General features: G+C 44.1%; 1 protein-coding gene across 9 annotated transcripts in view; it reads left to right on the top strand.

The window, feature by feature from the left end:
• The window catches only part of NFYA (nuclear transcription factor Y subunit alpha), a 26,122-nt gene extending 10,095 nt beyond the window's left edge, over positions 1-16,027 (top strand). For 3 of the 9 annotated variants that reach the window (XM_075555140.1, XM_075555138.1, XM_075555139.1), the window contains exons 3-10: positions 4-90; positions 3,111-3,257; positions 7,055-7,186; positions 7,570-7,675; positions 8,971-9,137; positions 10,907-11,080; positions 12,545-12,646; positions 13,542-16,027. In XM_075555140.1, coding sequence (XP_075411255.1) covers positions 4-90; positions 3,111-3,257; positions 7,055-7,186; positions 7,570-7,675; positions 8,971-9,137; positions 10,907-11,080; positions 12,545-12,646; positions 13,542-13,595 — 969 coding nt within the window. In that variant the 3' untranslated portion in view covers positions 13,596-16,027. The remainder of the gene's footprint in view (positions 1-3; positions 91-3,110; positions 3,258-7,054; positions 7,187-7,569; positions 7,676-8,970; positions 9,138-10,906; positions 11,081-12,544; positions 12,647-13,541) is intronic. The other 6 variants (XM_075555143.1, XM_075555141.1, XM_075555142.1 and 3 more) reach the window with 6 other exon arrangements.

Here is a 16,027-nt window from a genome sequence, read left to right as displayed (position 1 = left end):
CAGCAGCAGGGTGGTGTCACTGCTGTCCAGTTGCAGACTGAGGCCCAGGTGGCATCCGCCTCAGGCCAGCAAGTTCAGACCCTCCAGGTAGTGGTGCCCTCTCCGATTCTCTGTGAGCACTGCATGGCCCCCTCCCCCATCCTGTCTGGTGCTGTGTGTACTTGGCTCTCGAGTAAGAATGGCAAAGTCGGTTGCATGTCTTCAGTGCTGCTAACTTGTTTGTGAGGCTTCACAGATGCCTAATGTTTCATGCAGTCTCCAGGTAACAATTTCTGGAAGCCGCATTTGGCTCACCTACTTCTATGGGAATGCCTGGGAAGAAAATGGCATGAGGGACCTCCGAGACGGCATTCTTACCAGTGACATTTGATCCTACTCAGAGTTGAGATTCTGAACAAGATTGCTTGGTAAAATTCCATGAACCTGGGCTAGAAAAATAGAGAGGGAAATATATGGACATGGTGAGGCTGCTAATCACAAGATCAGCAGTTCAAAACCACCAGCTACTCCACAGGAGAAAGGCGAGGCTGTCAGCTTCCATATAGATTTACACCCTTGGCGATCCTATCGGTCCATTCTACTCTGCCCCGTCGAGTTGCTGTGAATCAGAATTGACTTGCTGGCAGTAGATTTGGGACTTTTTTGGAGGGCGTACCTGTATATATCAATTAAGCTTTATTTCTACCAAAAGGGCAATTAAACTGAACAATTATCTTTGTAGTTGGCAGGAGTTTTCTAATCACTAAATCATGTTAATTTCTTAGTATTTGCCGCCTATCCACTACCTTTCCTGGGGAAATGGTGACCTGTCTAGATCTGTGACAATTACCTATGACTCGTGGGGTTGATACCTTGTATACATCTTAGGTGTTAGAACCAGTATAAAAATTAATGGTTAACCAATAGTAGTTCCTTAACCTCACGCTAAGTGTCCTATGAGTAGGGGTCATAAATGTGATCAGTGCCTGTATCCAGTAGTCTTCTCTGTCTGCAAGCTCATTTGATCAGAATTAGCATATTTTGGGGGAAGTTGGCAAGATTTGGCTGTGCTGCCTTTTTGCTTTCATTGACTGGGAAATGATTGAAAGTAGGGCCTGCCATGTAGAAATGGCATTTCATTTCTTTACGGGCCCTGCTGTTAACTACTGTAATCATTTCCCTCTGCCCTCCCAGGCTTCCTCTCCCTGCTGACCAGTAGGGTTAGGATACTCAACCAATTCTGAACTTGAATTCAGCTGAAAGATGCTGAGCTTGCAATTGTTCTCAAGTAGATTAGAATCTCAGACTTCAACAGCTTGTTATTCATGCCACTCATGCTTGCTTCATCTTATTGACATGTGAAAAAGAATTTGGGGCTGCCATTAACCACTTCTGGAATGGGAACGTAACATGCTCTTAACCGAATGAATGGCTTTTTGTCTGGTGCATGTGTCCTTGTAATCGACCGTTCCTACGTTGTCAACACAGTGGGCTCCTTAGAGTCCCATGTCATTTATCGTGCACATGTAGCATGCTGATGAGGGGAGAAATGAAAATGACCCTTTATTTTATGTGCCTTAAAACTTGTCTTTCCCACTTACAGTTGTGACTTAAAAGAAATGGAAAACACTTTATGGAAATAATGAAAATTTTTTCTCTAGGGGTCTCATTATTTTGAGAATTTTAAATAGTTCTTTTAGTTATTTGTGCCCTAAGTTTTTTTAATCTTTACTCATAGCATATGCAGACATTGGTGTAACAAGGGGAGTGCTTGATTTGGAAAAGGGAAGGAGGAAGTTTATAAGATCTGGCTGTATAAAATCCATAGAAGCCAAGTGGAGTTTCTCCAAGGGACAGTTTAATAGAACCTTGGGTTTGAGTTTCTGAATGACTCTGATCCAGTGGTGGTGGTGGTGGTGGTGGTGATGGTGGTGGGAGTGACCTTTGTAAGTAGCCTGTACATCCAGGACTGACGGAGCTGCTTTAGCTGCTGTGTCCTAAATATAGGTTGGCTGACGTTGACCTTTTTTCTCTATCATTTTAATACATTTCTGAGGTGGTTTACTTTGGGCCTCCTTGCATTCTTTTAGCTAGGCCTGTTTTAAATTGGGACTCTGGATGTTACAGAGCTCCAGGAATGTTCTGGCTTCCAGAGTAGTCTGTTTGCTTATAGCAGTGGTTCTCAGCCTAATGCCGCCACCCTTTCATACAGTTCCTCATGTTGTGGTGACCCCCAACTGTGAAATTACTTTCATTGCTACTTCATAATTTTAATTTTGCTATTGTTATGAATTGGGTGACCCCTGTGAAAAGGTCATTCGACCCCAAAGGGGTCGAAACCCACAAGTTGAGAACTGCTGACTTAAAGGGACTTGAAAGTTGCAGATTTTATTTGTACACTTGATTATTCTGGGTGCTTTCAATATTTAACATTGTTTTTGTTGAGGCTAAAGCATGTTAATATTGTAGGGTCTGTTATGAGGAATTCCACCTGGGAAACTGCAGGAAAATCTAAAGTCACTTTTTGATAGTGAGCTATTTTAAATAACAAATGTATCTAGACTTCGCAGAATGTGTGCCGAGGGCTAAAGGTATACATTTCATTTATACTTAGGAGACTCTGGGACATAAGCTGTTACAGCTATTTGCCACCCAGCCTCCTGCCATCTACTGGGCACAGTTATTTAGCCCCTTCAGCTTAATGTAGAACCTGTATTAACCGTCCTTACCACAATCCTTTTTCCCTCGCGTTGCTTCTCCAGCCATCCGAAAGACCAGTCCTAGTTACTTGTCTAAAAAGCCAAATAGCCTGGATGTTTCAAGTGTCTATCATCTGTTTAGCCTGTTTGGTGATAAATACCTTGTGCCTTTTGAGACTTTCTAAAAGGCGAATGTAGTTCATCATATCTGACCTAAAATTATTTAACTTCATTTCATCAGAGATGTCAAATGTTGTAGATATTTAAATAGATAAGTTGAGGGCTTTCCAGACCTAGTTTCTTAATGTCTCTTTAACTCCCCTCCCCCTCCCCCAGGAAGGCAGCAGCATAATTCCCGTCATTACCTTTTGATAAAAGCCTGGTTGTGTCTTTGCGTTATTTCACTGTTCTTATTTCTTTTTTACATTCTAGGTCCAGGGGCAGCCATTAATGGTGCAAGTCAGTGGAGGACAGTTAATCACATCCACTGGCCAACCCATCATGGTCCAGGCTGTTCCTGGTGGGCAAGGTCAGACCATCATGCAAGTACCTGTGTCTGGGACACAGGGTTTGCAGCAGGTGAGCCATGTAAAAAAAAAACACATTGAGGCGGATTGTCAGACTAGAGGTTTAAAATGATCGATTATTGTAAATGGTGCAATGATTGCTGTCGTATCTAATTTTACCTCATTTGTTTAGTTCATTTTGTACCTTTGTCACAGAGTCACACAAATGGTTAAGTTCTGTACTATTAACTCTTGGGCTTTCAAGCACCCCCAAATGGTACCTAAGAAGTAAGGCCTGGTAGTTATAGCTTCGTGAAGGAAGAGGGGGCCGATGGTGATGACTGACACATAACAGCACCCCACCCCCTCCAGGGGGATGAACAACAAACCGTGGGGGAAGGGAGACAGCAGTCATTGTAAGATATGAAAAAATAACTTATAATTTATCAAGGGGCCACAAGGGTGGAGGAGGCAACTTATGTACAAATGCGCTTGATAAAATTGATCTATGGATTGTTACAAGAGCTGTAAGAGCCCTCAAAAGTAAAAAAATGAAAGTGACAACTTGAAAGCCTTCGAGCGCAGTTGTTGTGTGCACCCTCGGGGTCCTCTGAGTCTAGTGTGACTCCATGGAAACTGAGAGCAGCAACGCACGCCGGTGACGTCCAGTACGACCGTGTGAAGACGTGTAAAGAGGAAGGACACTCGTCTAAAGCACAGGGACGGCGTCTGACCTCTGCCTCCACCACAGCATTGGAGAATCACACTCACCGAGGCAGAGGTCAGATGTGGTCCCTTACCCTTCACCCTTCTCTACTCGTTGTTACACCAGCCAACCCTCCCCAGGCACCCTGCTTCTCCCGCGCAGCTTGACAACTCATTGCAATGGCCGCTCAAAAGTCAAACTACAACTGCGCACTATCAGATCTTAACAACCGGAAAGTGTTTGTCATCAGATTAGCAAAAATGAAGTACGCTCAGTACGAGAATGAAAATAGAGAAAAAAGCCCTCTAGTTTTCAAAATTTTAAATCCTTTTGGAAAGGCATCTCACTATCTCTTTAAATGTTAATACATAAATCTTTTGATCTAAGAGTAGTAATTTTGACTGTATTCTATAGTAAGAAAACGGTACGTATCTAGACACATACGAAGAATTCTCCTGAGAATTCTGGGAACTCCTAGATTTTCGTCCTTGGAGACTGCTGACAAGGCTGACTCCCTTTGAGACATCCCTGAGGAGAGGCCATATGGACCTACCCTGATGCAGCCAAAACCCTGGACCTGGAGAAGCCACATGGAGACCCTCGCCAGCACTGAGATGTTTACACTGCCCCTGGATCTACAAGACTTCCCATCTACTTGCCTGTGGTCTTCCTGTATTCAGCATCATTGCATGTGTTTCATGAGTCTGAAGAGGAATTTATAGATTGGTGTCAGATATATGGGTGAATATCGGACTTAAGGACTTGATCTGGACTAGGCTGGACTAGGTGTAAAACTCTCATACACCTAGGAGTCGCCCTTGATTTGTGTCTCTGGCCTACCCAGACTAACACAACCCATATCCTCCAGTGAACTCAGTGAAGGTGAGCATTAAGAAATAAATCTCCTAGATTGAGGCTAGAATTAAATGTGAACCCTAGATCCATTCATAAGTATCTATGATTTTTATATGTCTCACAGACATTATCATTTTATGTTAGAGAATAATATCAATCATTCCCCTGGGGCATGAGGTCATTCCATTGATAATGACGTTAATCTAGCTAGTGGTATAGAATTTAAAACACTGCTGAGGAAACGAAACCACAACAATATAGGCTGGCAACATTAGTGTGATCCATGAATTGTTGGTTTGTGCAGCTTAAACTCTGGAGTGACAGGACTCTATACATAAACACTGGGGGTTGGTGATAGGGCAAAACTTTCAATAACATTCTATCACAAAGGTAGAACCATGCTTCCAATTTAATGCATGTCATGATAAAGCAAAGAAGGCATTAGAATAGTAAATACATAGTGGTTCCGGACCACTATTCAATGAGCTCCTTCTTCAAGCATTCCCTTAAAACTTAGAAAACCTTTAAGAGACTTGATTTCCTTGAAAAAAATACCAAAGTATAGCATGAGTAAAGGTAATAAATAAGGTAAAGATTTGGAGAAGATAATTTTAGCATATTTAGATCTATATCCAGAACAGAATGTATGTGTTAGTACAAAACTAACAACCAGATAGACAAATGAGCAGAGGTGCTGAGTAAGCGAGGGAAAGGCTATAGGCCAGTGTGTGTAGGTGCGCTCTGACATGCAGGACTGGAGCAGGGTAGCACCCCTTGCTATACAAGATGATTAGCTGAGGTTTAGCACACAACCCAGGAGCCAAGTCGATTTTAAAAGCCAGACAAACATGTAGGCATAGCCTAATTTTACTAGCTAATAAGGGAAATGCAAATTAGAACCACAAAAGGCTAGCAAAATATGAAATCATTAAACATTTTAAAAAGCAGATTTGTGGTCTGGCAGATTGATGGAACCGCTGAGGCTGTGGTCCTCATACACCCTTTCAATCTGGTTCTGAACCCATCCGGATCACATTCCAGCCAAACAGAGAGGCCTAAAGGGAAAGCAGCGCTCAGGAGGAGCTAGTCCACAGAGTAATCAACCACAGGGCAAGGTCCCCAGAAGGCAGGAAAGAAGGGAGAATGGACATAGGGACCCCAGTAAGACGGTGGGGGAGAGGGGGAGGCAGTAGGAAAAGCCCAGAAAACTTGAGGAATATTAATTGTCAAGTGGAAAACTAACATGCTCTGTTAGAAGCAAACCAGAAACTAAATGAGAATGGATTAATTTTGTTTCAACTAGCTTTATGCTGAGAGCAATGTTGATTGAACAGAAATATACATACATACATACAATATGGTTTTGTTTATTCAATGTAAAACAGTAACACGTTGTTTGTGGATGCGCTCTTTAAAAAATCTGTTCTAAATTCTTGCCAGTTATAGCATAGTGATTACCTTTAGGGTAGGAGGGAAATGTTAAGTGATTGAAATGTGGTATGATGTTAATATGAAGGAGCCCTGGTGTGGGGTGGTTACAAGTTATACTAATCCTCCAGGTCAGCAGTTCTAAACCATCAGCAGCTTCAAGGGAGAGAAAGACAAGCTTTTTACTCTTATAAAAGATTTACCATCTCGGAAGCCCACAGGGTAGTTTTACCCTGACCTTGAGGGTCACTATGAGTTGGAATCAACTGAATGGCAGCCAGTTTTGTTTAGTTAATGTATTAAATATGAGTCATTACTATATGGAGTCTAGTAAGCTAGTATAAAGTTTATGTTTAAAGGTTTCATATCTAATCTACAGAATTTCCTCTTAAAGTTGGACAGTAACTAACATTTGTAAAGTTCAAAGATGAAAGCAACAGGAACAGGACAGTGATACCCACAGGCATTCAGCATGCAGCTTCCGCAGTTAGTAACAAGCAGCCTTTTTAAAAACATTCTGTACCACCGCCCCCCAGGATTGTTTTAGGAAAATACAGCATTTCATTGATAAAAGCTCTTCAAAATGTACTTTTATTGAATTCATATACTTCCAAGGTATAAAATGTCTCTTCTATCATATCTTGAAAAAAACTGACACTGATTCCATAATAGCAACAAGCATGCATGCAATGTCCAGAATTCCCTCCTTGCTTTTATGAATGGAAAACACGTTCAGCAGGCTTGGACTTGGGTTTCCTCCTTTGCCCCCTCGTCAGGATGCTTGCTGTTTTTCAGAGGAATTTAGAGTACTGGCACCACCCAGAGACTGCCAGAGACGAGCTTCATCCCATTCCATTTGTTCTTTGTGTTGTCTTCTGTAGATACAGTTGGTTCCACCAGGGCAGATCCAGATCCAGGGGGGCCAAGCTGTGCAGGTGCAGGGCCAGCAGGGCCAGACCCAGCAGATCATCATCCAACAGCCTCAGACTGCTGTCACTGCTGGCCAAACTCAGGTAACTTGCGAGCTCTCTCAGCGCTGGTGCACGGCAGATTTTGGCCTGAAAGGGTCAGACCACTGAACCAGATATTTCATGGAGCCCGGGCGGTGCATGGCGCGCGTGTGGCTGCACACCAAAGAAAGGGTGTGCACTGCAAGCACAGCAGCAGCTCTGCGGGAGGGAAACGTGGCCAGCAGCCGTGGAGATGACCGCCTTGGGAAGTCCTCTGGGCCCATTCTGCTCAGGGAACCAACTTAACCGCCCACAGCGACTGCAGAAAGGGAGGAAGACCATTCCAAAAGGATTGAGCCTTAAAAACAAATACAAGTGCCACTGGGTCCTGTTCTTTGTGGTGTCTGCGGAATGAACCGCACAGCGCTGTGATGTATTTCCTGCAGACACAGCAGCAGATCGCTGTGCAGGGTCAGCAAGTGGCGCAGACGGCTGAAGGGCAGACCATCGTCTACCAGCCCGTGAACGCAGACGGCACCATTCTTCAGCAAGGTAAGGCACCCTGAAGTATATTTCTTTGGGATTCTCTTTGTGCCTTGAGCCACTCCCTCTTTTGGCGATTTAGTAATGCACTTCTAGCCAACATATATTTTGAAAGTAAAAGAGATTTCTTCTGGGCTTCTATTGATTTGTTGGTTCCTTGTCACCATTTCATGACCAACTTTGATTTTGTAGGAATTTTTCCTCCCATATTTGTTAAAAGACTGGTTCCGTTGATTAGGTAACCTTTTAATGCTCTTTGGGGAGAAATATTTCTAAATAGAAGATTGAAAACTAAGTGTTTCTTAATTGGTTGAAGAAGAAACGGACCAGAAATCAAATTGACATGTAGAGTGCTATTGCAGCCTGTTTCCACCACTCCCCAGGCCCCTCCTTGCTCATGCTTTCCCAAAAGACCTCTCTGCCTACGTGGACATTGGGTTTCCTTAACTGCAGGGTCCAGGCTTCAAACCCACTGAACTCGGATGTGAGGTGCAAACATGTGAACAGACACATATAATGGAGAGCTCCTATGAGGAGCGGGGTGTGCTCTAGAAACACGATGTGAATCTACATGGACTGGGAATCAGAGAAAACTGCCGATAGAAGCACAGACATCCTCAAACTGGACTTGAGGGTTTGGGGAGACATCTCTCAGCTTAATCTACACAGAGCGCACATGTTAGTTAGGTTCTACAACTATGTTGGAGCTTAAAATGTTTGCCCTTTATGAGCTCCAGATGTTACCGTAACTGCATGTGCTCGAACCGCTCCTCTGGAAACAGACTGAGCCCTCAGAGGATCTCCAGCAGACTGGTGAGCTCCAACAGTCAGGTGCTGCTTAGGATTTTTCAAATGCGATCCTAGTATTTTTTTGATACCTTACACCCATCTATTGGTAACCTGGTGATTGGGAATGCTTGACGTGATTGTAATTATCAGTCATGCAAGTGAAAGTCTCATCATTATTTTGGAGCAAACCATTTTTTTTCAAAATCATCTCCCAGAGCAGAGTGTTCATTCGCACAAGCACCATAAGTACAGAGGGAGGCCTCCAAACTCCTTGTGTCGCTGTGGGAACGGAGTGGAATCCCCAGAGAAATGTTGTGTGTAAGCAGAGATTGTACTGAGAGCTGGGACCTGGCATATCAGGCAGTGAGGGAAAAAGTGCCTTTTCTCTCCTGTGGCTTTGGAGGGCGCTGGTTTTCAGAGTGCATGAGTGTGGGCCAGGTAGAAGAGGGACTAACTGTGCTCCCTTCTTTCTGTGTGCCTGTTTTTTGTTTGTTTTATGTTTTATTTTCTTAAAGTTACAGTCCCTGTTTCAGGCATGATCACCATCCCAGCAGCCAGCCTGGCAGGAGCCCAGATTGTCCAGACAGGAGCCAATACCAACACAACCAGTAGCGGGCAAGGGACTGTCACTGTAACACTGCCGGTGGCAGGCAATGTCGTCAATTCAGGAGGGATGGTCATGGTAAGAAGAGGGAGCCTTTTACTGTGTTCACATTCGGCATCTCATTTGCCATGAACCTCGCTGACGTTCTCTGGAGATTGCATGTTGATTCTTCCTTAAAAAACAGGGTCCCTAGTGGCAGGGCGGTGAAGGGCTCCTCTACCACCAAGCCACTCAGTGGCAGTCGTCTGCTATGAAGATTCACAGCTTGCAAAGCCTAGGACTGCGGTTCTCAACCTCCCGAATGTCACGACCCTGTAATACAGTTCATGTTGTTTGGCCCCTCAACCATAAAATTATTGTTGCTACTTAATAACTATAACTTTGCTAGTGTTATGAATTGCGTGACCCCTGTGAAAGTGTCATTTGACACCCCCCCCAGGGATCGCGACCCACGGGTGGAGAACCGCTGCCCTAGGAGCTAGCTCTCTTCTGGCCTCTAGGGTCATTAGGAGTCAGAATCGACTCTACAGCAATGGGTTTGGTTTTGTTTCTTAAAAACCTATAAATAATCGTGACCTCTTGGGACTGAGAGTGATCCAGGCAGGGCGGGGAGGGGTGAGGAGCAGTTTCAAAGATCTCTTTTTAAATAAATACTGCAATGGACCATAATTTATCCTGGGCGCTTACCACTATCTGCCAGGGACTATTCTAGGCTCTGGAGATGAAAGCAGTGAATAAATGGATGTGAACAACTGGCTTTATGCAATCTTAAAAAGTAATGAGGGGAGGTCTGGCACTAATATGGGGGAAGTAGAAAGATAGTGCTCACAGTGAAAAAAATAAGAAAAGTAAGAATCAGACTGTTTTAACCAATAGAGAAATACTATGATGTATATTGAGAAGCCAGATAAAGGGAGAGGCAGGAGCATGGGGTGCTATGGGTGAAAGCCAGATCTTCTTACATTGAAATTGGTCCACTGGGCCTACAGTGGAGAAGTTAAGGACATGTTCCGAGGTGACTGTAGTTGAGAAAAGCAGACGTGGGAACCTGTTGCTCCCCCCAGTCCGTACAGTATAAAGTTTTATTGGTTTACAGAAATTAGGGTTCAGTTATATGAAGCAATTGCATTTACATGACTGTGTCTAGTATCACTTGGTCAATCTGTACCTATTTTCCTTTGGGCTACTTTCATGTCTTATGGAGGCACCTGATGGTACAGTGGTTGGCAGTTCAAATCTACAAGCCCCTCCATGGGAGAAAGCTTTGACAGCCTGCTTCCATAAAGATTTCCGCCTCAGAAATGCTGTGGGGTAATTCTCCTCTGTCTGTGAGCACCTGTACATCTAAATCGTTCAAACCCAACTTCCGACCCTGCAGTCGATCCTGACTCACGGGGATCCTATACAGTTGGCAGGCGCAGATTGCCTCAGCATTCTCTGTTGGAGCAGCTGGCGGGTTTGAGTTATCAGCCTTGTGGTTAGCAGTTGAATGTTTACCTGAAAATGCTGCAGGGATTTGAAGGCAGTGGGTGAAACCGTATCACTGCTCTTCCTGCCATTAATTACTAGCAGTCATTCCTAGGAATTGTGGCCATGGTGTATGTGACTTAAGCCTGGCTTGTGTGTCTTCAGGGTAGCCCTTACTACACTCCCAGGGCCGAATCAGTGGGCTGTCTGTTAAAAATATTGACTGCTCGTATAAACATTGTCTAGGATTTGGTCTACATTTAAACAAGCACTCAATAAAAGCTGCTGTTCTTAGCATTCATGAGGAAAAAGGTAATACGGAGCAGGAAGCTCACATCCTTACTCTGCCACTAATAAGCTCTGGGTTCCTCTCCATACAGATGGTGCCTGGGGCTGGATCTGTGCCCGCCATCCAAAGAATCCCTCTCCCTGGAGCAGAGATGCTGGAGGAAGAGCCTCTCTATGTGAACGCCAAGCAGTACCACCGAATTCTTAAGAGACGACAAGCCAGGGCTAAGCTAGAGGCAGAGGGGAAGATCCCAAAGGAAAGGAGGGTGTGTGTGATCTTGCGGGCTGTGGGAGGCGGCAGCAAGGTTCCATTCTGGAAGCTAACTTTTGTATGCTTGTGTCCTGAAGTACTTTGCAGATAATTGAAGTTCAGTGGTTGTTGTCCTTTTGTACAAGCTATTATTTGTTGTTGCTAAATGCAGCTACAATGATGCTAACAAAACAACAGTGCTATAAAAGAAGTTCCAAGGTAAACTGTTCCCTGGTTGGTGACATTTGTCTGAAGAACCATTCTGTCAGTGCTCTCATATTCATCCCAGGCTTTTCATAACGCACATGGCTGCCTAAAAGGGGGCACGGAAAATACGCCTTCTCTTGCAAGTAACTTTCAGGAAATTCCATATGATACTTACACTTTTATCTCGTTAGCCAAAATTCAGTTACATGGCACACTTAGCCCCAAGTAAGGCTAGGAAATGCAGTCCATTTATTAGCAGCCCAACAAAAATTTTGTTCTGCTCTTAAACCAGAAAGGAACCCTAATGGTCTCTGTGGTAGTTTGGGTTGACTAGAGAAACAGATAGACACTTATATTTTCTAGAAAGGGCAATTGTATATTAAAACATCCCAACCCAGTCCAGATCAAGTCCATAAGTCCAATATTGGCCCATATGTCCGATACCAGTCTATATAAATTCCTCTTCAGATTCATGCAACACATGCAATGACACCGAATGCAGGAAGATCACAGGCCAGTGGGTGAAAAGTCTTGTGGATCCAGTGGTGGTGGAAGCATCTCAGTGCTGGTGTGGGTCTCCGCATGGCTCCTCCGGCTCCATCAGCGTAGTTCCATGTGGCTTGTCACCAGGAATGTCTCAAAGGGAGAGAGTGTATCTGGCCTCCAGTGAGCTATGTATCTCCTCAGCGCCTCCAAATGAAGTCATCAAGCTGTGACCTAATTGGCAAGCTAGCCTCTATCCCATACTCAATTGAGAGATTATGTGACTGCCATAGTCTGGTGGGCTACAGCTCAAACCCACCACTGCACCATGGGAGAGAGAAAGAGGCCTCCCTGGAAATGCAGTGGGGCGCTCTTTAAGGTCTGGGTCAGCACCAATCCACTTTAAAGCAGGACAGGAGGGTGCATATTGGGAACTAGGGAATGGTCCATGTGGTGTGGTGCTTTAGGGAAGCTACACAGGGACATGAAAGGGTTTCCACAAGTTCATTGAAAAATTGAAGTTAAAAGATAATAAGCTTTTCCAAGAACTTTTAGAAGCTTCCTTATACTGTTAGTGCTTTCTCCAAATCCTTTTCTCATAATTCTTTTTAAAATCCTTTTATTGGGTGGGATATCTTACAGATATACAATATTCCATAGTTCCATTCTGTAATTCTTAATTATTGCTCGTGTGGTTGATCATAGCTACCTACGTTTTTGAGACTGCGATTGGGCATTAAATAACTATGCTCGTCTGACAAGTGCTTAAGGCGCCCTTCACTTGTTTTAGAAATACCTGCATGAGTCTCGGCACCGCCATGCCATGGCCCGGAAGCGTGGTGAAGGTGGGCGGTTTTTCTCTCCAAAGGAAAAAGATAGTCCTCATATGCAGGTAAGAAGCCACATTTTCACTGCATGCTTTTCTTGGCTTGAACACTTTGGCAGCAGCATCTTGCCGTTCACACTGAGGAACATTGGTGTTCCTCAAGTTCACTAAAGTGGATAGAACATTACCTCTTAGCTTCCTTTTGGTCTTAATTACAGTACTAAAGGCCTCTGATCCAGTGGTCTTTGTTCCTTATTACAAATACAGAATCGTAGGTCTAGGAGGGGGTTAAGTAATTTACCTAAGGCAAAATGCTTAATCAGTCGTACAGCAGAAGCAATTTAATTCCAGGATTCACCTGGTTTTAGAAACCTGTCTTTACTCATTTCAACAAGAGATCTGGACATTGACCCACTTTGTGAAGCTGGAACTGTCCACATGAAGAAGTCTTCTTGGGTTTACCTCTAAACTCTAACTTGGATGAGTCTATTCTTTATTGCCCATTGTTAACAGTCTGGTGTAAACCTCTCCCGTCTTTTGCTTAGATGAATGTAACGTGCCTAACCAGCCTCCTGTCTCCTCTCCTTCTGGTCCACTTTCCACACTGTAATGTGACCTTTACATGCACAGCTCATTCCATTCCCTGAAGGCCCTTCACCTTCTCATCTGTACAGCATGTGTACCAAAACTGCCAAAGAACCAGTGTGTCTAGTGTCTGCCACGTCCAGCTCTGTTTCCTCCTGCTCCTGGCCTTCCCTCTGCCCTTATGCTTTCTATTCTGCATAGGCAAGAGGAAATCTTCAGTGTTTGATATTAAACTTGTAAGAACTGAATCTTTGTAAGGTCACGTCTCTCGTAATGGGGCTGAAGCTTTTTAAGCCATGTATGCAGACATAGCGTCAAGACGTCCCTGATGTTTCCTTTTGCAAGTAATTGTCATTATTGTGTTTTCTGTCTCTAGGATCCTAACGAGGCTGATGAAAAAGCAATGACACAGATCATCCGAGTGTCCTAACCTTGGGTCACATGAAGCAGTTGATGAAGGCCATGTTCCTTGCCACGGATCCAGGAAATCGGTCAACTCTTCAGAGAGTTGAGGGCACTCATGATCATATTCTGTCCTTTTCGGCAGGACAGAGGCCACTTAGCTTTTGATAAGTGGCTCAGTATTATACTTGCCGCTTTGTCTGGCAAATTGAAGCTGAAAGCCTTTGTCTCACCCTTCAGTCAGGACTGGTTTCAGACTGTTGATGACATTGACATTTCGTGGATTTCGATGATGCAAGGGATCCCTGCCAGCTCAGCAGCACCAAATACAGCACTTACCGTGACTGACAAAGCCAGCCAGCCATCTCAGCCGAGGAGAACAGCTTTGTTAACCTAACTGCAGGCGGGAGCCCACAGCCATACTCCTCCCCCACCCTCACAGGAACTTAACTAGAACACATCCCTCCCTCTGGTGGTGATTTCCATCTAACAGAATGGACAGCTGTATGCAGAACTGGCTTCCAAGCTAGGAAGTTCCATCCTTTTTTATGAAAATAAATTCTCTGAGGTACCTTCATCTACTCTGTGGTAATAAGAATCTCGGTCTCCCCAAATGGCAGATTGGTGGTTTTGGACACAAGCCAAGAAAAGAGTTTTAAGCACTTAAAACTCCATCGCGGAATCTCTTTCCTTTCACGTTGACAAGTTGGTGGTCTGCTGAGAGGTCCTCTGGATCATGCTTCTAAACTACGGCAGCTCTCAGACATACTTAGAGGGTATTGGACCTTGACGTGGGAAACAAAATGATGATGCAGTTGCTATGCTGGAGTGCTTGAGGACATTTGTAGTAGTTTCCCCACAGCAGAAGTAGAGATTTCCGATCCTGGGTGTGGGGCTAGCATTTGGGAAGTAGAAGAGCTGGTGTGTGTTCAGCCTCTGAGAAGGAAAGCCTTCTGTCTACTCATGCACATGTTGTCACATAGCATGCTGTTCCAGGTCTTCCTGTCGATGTCTAGGGGGAGTCATTAAGCTGAAGAAAACCATTTGCATTCACACCTAGCATCAGTGTGAAAAGGGTGAAGTCTGAAACACAGTCCTTGGCAGTCTGCCCTGTGCTGAGCAGGCCACCAAGAGCAAATTGTCTTCTCATTCTTCCCATAGTGCTGAGTCTCCCCAAGTCCCTTTTCCCGTCTCTACAGCCCTTGTGCAGAAAAGTGTGTCCACACTGCTGCCTCTGAACTTGGAGGAACACCCCAGACGAGACAGAAATGCCTGGCAGGGCAAGAACTGAGCCACAGTTCCAGGAGTGGGTTGTGACTCCGCAAGCTAGTTCTTCTCTCAAAGGGTGAACCCTGGGAGAATGGCGATGAGCCTCCAAGAGTTCCCGACTACTGTAGAAGGAAGGAAACGCTGTTGTCGTTGAACTTCACTCTAACTGTATTGAGAGGGAGAGGAGTGAGCGCCCTAAAGGAAAAGTCACAGAGGAGAGGGTCGTCATGGTACAAGTAGAGATGACAGAGCTATGCAAAGGAATAGGAAGGGGGAACTCTTCCTAGTCCCTGGAATCTAGTCATTTGTCCTGGCTTCTTACATTGTCAGGAGGGCTGGCCCTTTGGTAGACTCCACTAGAAGCTTGTGGCTCGTCAGATAGGTTACAAATAATACCTTTATTCAGTATTCCCCCTCACACATACCCCTATTTGTTGATTTGATGGCTCTATTTCTAAGAACAATGAGTTAATATTCATTAGTTGGGAATCTTTAAAATGCAGGGTTTCAGAAATTCCTCAAATGTAATCTCTAGTGCTTAAACCAAGAACCATTCAAAACTGCTATTTATTTGTGTCTGTAAGTTTGTACATAAGATCAACCTCATTTTTTTCAACCTCATTCTTAAATTTTGATTTTTTTTTTTTTTGCATGGGGTGGGAAAACGAGTGAGTTTAGGTTGTGTTTTTTTTTTCAATCTAAAATGCTTAAATTGTTAACTCCATCACTGCATTTCTGAGAACATGTGACCCTTTATTGTGGTCATTTTAGCCCACAGCTGCGGGGGCGGTGGGGGTGTCTGAAGTTTGGTGTTTTTCTTTTGTTACTAGAAGTTTTTACATCTTCGTCCTCGTGACTGTAGTGATTACTACTGAACACAGAGTGGATGGATAAATGAATAATTGGTGTCATGCATAGTATTTCACCTCTTTGGTGCACTCTTTTCCAGATAATTGTCCATGTTGAGCTTTTTAATTGTAATGGTACATTGAACATGTCAGTGTGTATACCACTGGGCCAACAGCATCTTCTCGTTACTGGGTGCCTGATGATAATGTCTTGATTTACTTTTGGGACTCAACTCTACAGAAGGCTTTTCCCACAGGAGTAGGGGCAGTACAGGTGATCAATCATTGATGTCATTGCACTTGTTATTTTTTAAAATAAATTTGTAAAACTACTGAAGAGCAA

This window comes from Tenrec ecaudatus, chromosome 7, assembly GCF_050624435.1.
Source record: "Tenrec ecaudatus isolate mTenEca1 chromosome 7, mTenEca1.hap1, whole genome shotgun sequence".
Classification (NCBI taxonomy): Eukaryota; Metazoa; Chordata; class Mammalia; order Afrosoricida; family Tenrecidae; genus Tenrec; species Tenrec ecaudatus.
This window is presented reverse-complemented; position numbering and strand designations above follow the sequence as displayed.